Source organism: Halyomorpha halys, unplaced genomic scaffold, assembly GCF_000696795.3.
Source record: "Halyomorpha halys isolate HHAL.00 unplaced genomic scaffold, Hhal_1.1 Scaffold1506.1, whole genome shotgun sequence".
Classification (NCBI taxonomy): Eukaryota; Metazoa; Arthropoda; class Insecta; order Hemiptera; family Pentatomidae; genus Halyomorpha; species Halyomorpha halys.
The window spans coordinates 122,861-129,689 of NW_027106948.1; the positions used below are offsets into that span (position 1 = coordinate 122,861).

Here is a 6,829-nt window from a genome sequence, read left to right on the forward strand (position 1 = left end):
TAAAGGTAGGACCAAAGAAATCAGTATGTAAGTGAAGGAAATAATGAAATTGTTATAAAAATAATTGAAAGGAGCTGTTTGTAGGTATCCTTGAAAAATGATCCAAGTAGTCGAAACGTTGGAAGGTTTTTAAAAAAGAATAAAGTTGAGAAAAAGGATCAAATATTGTTTTTAAATAAACTAAACCACTCTCAAACAAGAATATATTAATAAAAATTAATCTAATTTTATTAATATTTAATATTTCCCTCAAAGAGTCCTGAATTAAGATTCCTACTTGGCCATCGTATGTGAGTTAGACTGTTTATAATTTATTTAATAATTTGAAACTTTTGTTTGACTAAAAAGTTGTTTCTAAAATTGTTTGAGCCTAGTTGGCATAAAATAAAATGAAAGTGAGATTTTTAACAGCCTACTATTTGTTATTTTATATAATTTTTCTGCACTCAAGATCTTATCCCCATCTATTTAAAATCCAAAATTTCAATTTAAAAAAAACAAAAACGATGCACTTATTTATGGAGTTTTAAATTATAAACAAATATTACCTCTCCTGAAGGAAGTTATCAACAAACTAAAATCTATATTCTAAGAATTCAATATTGAAGCTAGTTTTAATTCTTTAATTTTTATCATTTGTTCATTGAAAATGAAGCAATGATTTAATCTGAAGGTTGATTCCAAATGTTGTAATTGTTTGTTATATTTCTTTGAATATGATACCTACTCCTTACTGAATGATACCTACTCTATGAATGATACCTATTCCTTATCATAAATGTTATTTTCATATCAGCAGGTGGACTTACTTATGTAAAACATGAAACATTTGTGAAACAAGAAGAAGAATTGCCTGTCTCAGATGAAGGTGAGAAACATTTATCTTATTAACTGTTGAGTAGTCACTATACTGAAGTACAAAAAAAACATTATTATAGAGTAACATCTATAATGTACAGATATGTTCTCCTTTTATCTTTACCTTTTTGGCCTTTTACCATCTTCATGTATTTGTTCATCATATCTTCCTATTACCAAACCTTTGGACCAGTCCATCAACTTAGGTAATTTTTAACCTTAGTAATGTCATAATGTTTTTCTTGGAATGACATATGTTAAACTTGAAAAGGAAACAAATTTATTGACATAGAAAAATGTGATATATGCGGAACACACAATAGTATAGTTCAAGGTTCATTAAATTGTTAAGGAAAAATTGTTTTTAAAAATGTATTATAAATAAATGGTTACCAAATTTATTTCATTTTTACTATTACTTATTTCATTTTTGCTTTAATTACTATTATATTAATTTTCCTTCTCTTATTTATACATTTTGCCATTTAATTGGAAGCTTTTTTATCCCTCTCTAATGAATGACGGAGAACATTCCTTGAGTCAGTTGTGTATGAAATTAAAATTCTATATTAGTGGTGAAACACTACTACCATCCTTAAGTCTCTTTCCACGTCCCTAACATTCTATCTTAAAAATATATTATCATAATTTCCTATAATTCACAGAATAATATGGCATTGAACTTGTAACAATTAACTTAGAATCTAACTTTGGAAACTATAATTTAAAAAAGTTGTCAATTATGTTTTGTGTTAGTTTCAAAAGCCATAAACTTCATTATTTATATTTAATTGACTTCTATCTTTCATTATTTTTAATATGATAATTATTACTTATAGATGCCGAGGATAGTTGCCATAGAGGAGAGAAGTCCTGTCAATGTCCTTACTGCAATTATAAATGTATACAATCAGGAAATTTGAAAAAACATATAATGGCCTGTCATACAGGTGAGAAGCCACACCAATGTCCTCATTGTGAATATAAAGCAGTTGACTCAGGAAAAATGAAACTACATATAATGGCCCGTCATACAGGTGAGAAGCCCCATCAATGTCCTTACTGTGACTATAAATCAACAAAATTTGGACACATGAAAAACCATATAATGGCACGTCACACTGGTGAGAAGTCTTATCAGTGTTCTTACTGTGATTTTAAATCTACACAATCAGGTAATATGAAAAGACATATAATGGCCCGTCACACAGGTGAGAAATCTCATCAATGTCCTCACTGTGATTATAAATGTATACAATCAGGAAATCTGAAAAAACATATAATGGCCCGTCACACTGGTGAAAAGTCACATCAATGTCCTCTCTGTGATTATAAATCAACACAATCTGGACATATGAAAAATCATATAAAGTCCCGTCACACAGGAGAGAAATCCTATCAATGTCCTTACTGTGATTATAGATCAGTACAATCAGGAAGTATGAGAAAGCATGTTATGGCCTGTCACACTGGTGAGAAACCCTATCAATGTCCTTACTGTGATTATAAATCAGTAAATGATGGAAATATGAAAAGTCATATAATGGCCCGTCATACAGGTGAAAAGTCCCATCAATGTCCTCACTGTGATTATAAATCAGTGCAATCTGGAAGTATGAAAAGTCATATAATGTTCCGTCATATAGGTAAGAAGTCCCATCAATGTCCTTACTGTGATTATAAATCAGTGCTGTCTGGAAGTATGAAAAGACATATTATGGCCCTTCATACAGGTGAGGAGCCTAATCAATGTGGATTCTAAATTATAAACTGGATCTGGGGATGAAAATCAATACGGGGCAGTAATCTGATAATTCTATATACATTTAAGTGCATGTATTTGTTTTTTCTGTTGAATATTGTGACAGACTTAATTTAAAATGCATAATCTTATTTAAAAACTTCATAACTATGTATTCTATTTAGAAACATTGTAAATATAGATATACAGGTAGCACCAGGAGCAATGGTTGCTCCATGTAGTAGACACTTCTTAGCAGAGCTGTAACAAGTAGTGAAGGAGGTTGTGTTCATCGGTCCTTAAAGTATATTACTGGTTGCAGGTTCTCATTCATGTTTCTTTAAATGAGTTTAGAACCATCTGTTGCATATTAAAGATAAGTATTATTTGAAAAGATTCTATTTTCATCATGTTCTAGGTTTAACTCATGTTAGATTAGGTTACCAAATCCTAAGAAATCAAAATGAATAATCTGCACTTCATCTTATTTTTTATTTAATGTAAGCTTTCATCTTACTGTGCTGAATGTCTAAGAAAAAACAATTAAGTTGTAATTTTTATTTGTAGGAGAATTTTGGGGTTTCTGGTGCATTTTTCTGAGCAGCCAATCAGAAGCAGCATTGGTCACGTGGCCTGTGGCGGTAGATTTGAAATTAATGAGTAGCTCGACTTAACCTTAACCACTGGTCTCATGAACATTTGATCTTGTGACAAATAGTGAAGCTAAATCAAATTCAGCTCGACCAAGTCATAACCACTCACATGATCAGTCAGGTGACAATTAGGTCACCCCTATTTTTAGTCCCGTAACCCTTCTAAGGATAATACCCCTCGCTAACCAGTTAATCATTGTACTCCTTACTTGAAGCCACCATTTTGTGTATCTCCTTACCTCCCATTGTAGGATCAGATACAACCTTTTTATTTTGTGAGACTTGAAGATTTGGTGGGGGCTGAGTGCACCAGGCCACCATTTGATACCTTGTTTGTTTATCCCTATTGTCCATTGAAAGGTCAGGTACCTATCATTTTGATTTTCTGCTGTTTGAGAAACGTCCGGGTTTGGTGAAGGCTGAGTGTGCTTGGCTGCCATGGAGGAACCCTAAAAACATACTTTCCTCCATGCTCTGAGGTAATCAAAGGAGTAGAATTTTTATGTATACAAACAGAAACTCTGCATCAGTTGCTTAAAGAATATATGGTGGGAAGTACAGTTCCTTCCATATATTTCCTACCTACAGTTCCTTCCTGTAATCGTATCATTCACTAAAGTACAGAATCAGATGAGAATCCCTTCTGTCATTATGCAGCTTTTGAGATTATATTGAAGAAAATTGAGAACAATCCGGTTTGGTCGTGAACATCTCCCTACCAGAGCCACCTCCCTATGAGCTTCTACTCAATATGAAAGTTGCTGAAGAGATTTCACATAGCTGTCTACATCTAAGTGAAGACACACATATTAAGGTAATAGGAGAAAAGATGGCCGTGTGTACTTCATGAATCAGCCTATGCTTTCTCTGACACCATCCCAGCCTATGCTTTCTCTGACACCATCCCAGCCTATGCTTTCTCTGACACCATCCCAGCTGAGGTCCAACTCTTTCAGAACTCTAAAAATTGCTTTCTTTCCCTCAAATAGAAAAGTGGCAGATCATGATAACATCACCAGTTTCTGTCGTGGTCCTGTCCTCACTCAATGCTACATCCTTTACCGTAATCCTATTTTCCTTCCAGGTTTCCTCAATCTGAGAGGTTATGATGCTGACTTTATAGCTCTCAGCTGGGCTACAGCAATAGTTGTATAAATGTTATCCCCTAAGTGTGAGGAAAAATATATTTCCTTCAGCAAACAAGTGGGTACCCTACCCTTGTGATACCTTCAGATTAATGGCTTCCAGCTTAGATAGGTTTTCAAAGAATTTACCCCATCATAAATTCTTTGATACGGGAAAATTCTTTCCTATGAACAAATTGGGTCTGGTTATAAGGAAAGGTACTCCTAGGATTACACAGGCTCATTTGAGAAACTTAAGGAAACAGTTATATTCGCTAAGGAGGCATTCTAATTTGAATAGAGATTTGAATGGTTCAAAATGCAAATGCTCTGTAGCATCTTCTAACATTTGTAAGAAGATGGCCCCTTCGAGTATATTGGTGAGGCCAACATGGAATATCCCAATGAGTTGCATGAAGAAGATGAACACAGTCTCAGTGGTTAAGTTTTTATCGACCTCTATGCTGAATGAGATAACAGACTGATGACTTTGACAAAGAATTTTTCAAATTAATGAACTATGCTATCTTCGGAAAATTCATGAAAGACGTGCGAAAATAGAACTTGTCTCTGACAAACAAACAGAAATTATGGAAACTAATTGCAAAACCAATTTTTAACGACAGAACAATATATAGTGAGGTATGATGGGGGTACATATAGACTATGAACAAATAGAGGTGAGCAAGCAATTTATGTAGGGATGGAAATCTTGGATCTGTCTAAAGTCCGGATTTACGAATTCTGTTACAATACTTAGTTAAACAGGTATGGATCCTGCCAACTGACATTACTTTACACTGACACAGTAGTTCCATTTATCAGTTAGATACATCAGAGTACCCCAAAGCCCATCCTTGCCACAACAACAGGAACAAATAGGCATTGGTGCACTTTAAGAATATAGGCAGTGTTGAGCCTGTTTCTGAATTCGTGGGCCTCCGCACAAAAATGTACGTGTTACGGTTACAGTACAAGAGAAAAAAAGGGCAAAAGGTATAAAGAGAACAGCCATAGGAAAGAAACTTAGTTTTAATGATTATGTGAATGCCTTATTTCAAATACAGTCCACTCCAGTGATACCAGCAAATTTTAAGTAATGCGGATAGTGTTCCCTAACAATCCGGGTTATATCCCCAACAATCCGGGTTATATCCCCAACAATCAAACCCAGGCAATACTTTGAATTACACAACTATTAAATGTAATAATTGTATCTGTAAGAATAATGGGAATTTTAGTATATTGTGATGAAGATTAATTTATTAGTTCATAATTTAAGAAATTGTATAGAAAATTACTATTGATAAATAATTGACAAAGCCAAAATGGCCTGCAATTATGTTGATTACCAATGTTTGGCTTTGATAGTGTAATAAGGTAGGACATTTTTTTTTTTTAATTTATAATGAATGAAATGTTTTTAAAAATTTATTTATTTGATAAGTCCTTCGGAATGACCGAAACGTTGAAGTGTTAAGATAATAAAAAAGTGTTGAGACTAAATGGATGTTTTTTTTATAATTACTAAATAAATCTGTCTCAAATAAGAATTTTCATTATGTATAATGAAATTTATTATTACCATATGTTTAATGTACTGTACCTATTTGCCTATTTCATGGATATTGGTAAGGCTATGAAATTGTTTCTATTTGTAGAGATATAGCTACTAGTTTGTGATATCTAGGATTTGGGTCTTAAACCTATGGTTCCTTGCTGGTACAGTAGTCGGGTGCCTTCCACTGCAGGCTATGGCTCCTTGCTGGTACAGTAGTCGGGTGCCTTCCACTGCAGTGATTCTGACCAAATCACCTCCTTGCACAACCATTGGTCTAGTAACAGTATTTACTTATAAATAAATCAATAAATAACAGAATAATTTATTTTATAAACTGGTAAGTTGGCAACAACACAGAAACTGCCTGAACTCCTTTGGAACTGCTATTAATTATCTTCAGGAAAAGACAAATTAATTTAAAAAAGAAAAATAATTTAACCATTTTTTCTAACTTTTCATTGTTTTTTATATTTGTGTTTCATTATTCTATTAATTCAATTTTAAAATTTTCTCTCTTTTTCCTATCAAATATAAAACAACATTAATGTTTAAAGTATAAAAATTATGTAAACATTTTAAATATATGTTCATACATAGTCGGCCACAATTATAATCTATTAAAATCCAATAAAAGCACTCTAACACGTGCATACTAAAAAATAAAAGAAAAAGGATCGATGAATATAAAAAGTAATAAATAATATAGAAGTAATAAATATAAAATTATACAGGTGTTTAAAATGATATGTATATGTTGAAAACTGCACAAAGACACTCTAATGGAGGAAGGCGAAAGCCGAATTCCAATCAGGAACAAGAAAACAAAAATGATATAGAAAACAAGAATGATAAAGAAAAAATATTTACAATAAAAACAAATCCTATATACATA

General features: G+C 32.6%; 1 protein-coding gene across 5 annotated transcripts in view; it reads left to right on the forward strand.

The window, feature by feature from the left end:
- LOC106689884 (zinc finger autosomal protein) overlaps positions 1-5,882 on the forward strand; it is a 14,996-nt gene extending 9,114 nt beyond the window's left edge. For 3 of the 5 annotated variants that reach the window (XM_014435085.2, XM_014435088.2, XM_014435086.3), the window contains exons 6-7: positions 797-868; positions 1,698-5,882. In XM_014435085.2, the coding sequence (XP_014290571.1) occupies positions 797-868; positions 1,698-2,620 (995 nt within the window). In that variant the 3' untranslated portion in view covers positions 2,621-5,882. The remainder of the gene's footprint in view (positions 1-796; positions 869-1,697) is intronic. The other 2 variants (XM_014435089.2, XM_014435087.2) reach the window with 2 other exon arrangements.
- The last annotated feature ends 947 nt before the right edge of the window (positions 5,883-6,829 follow it).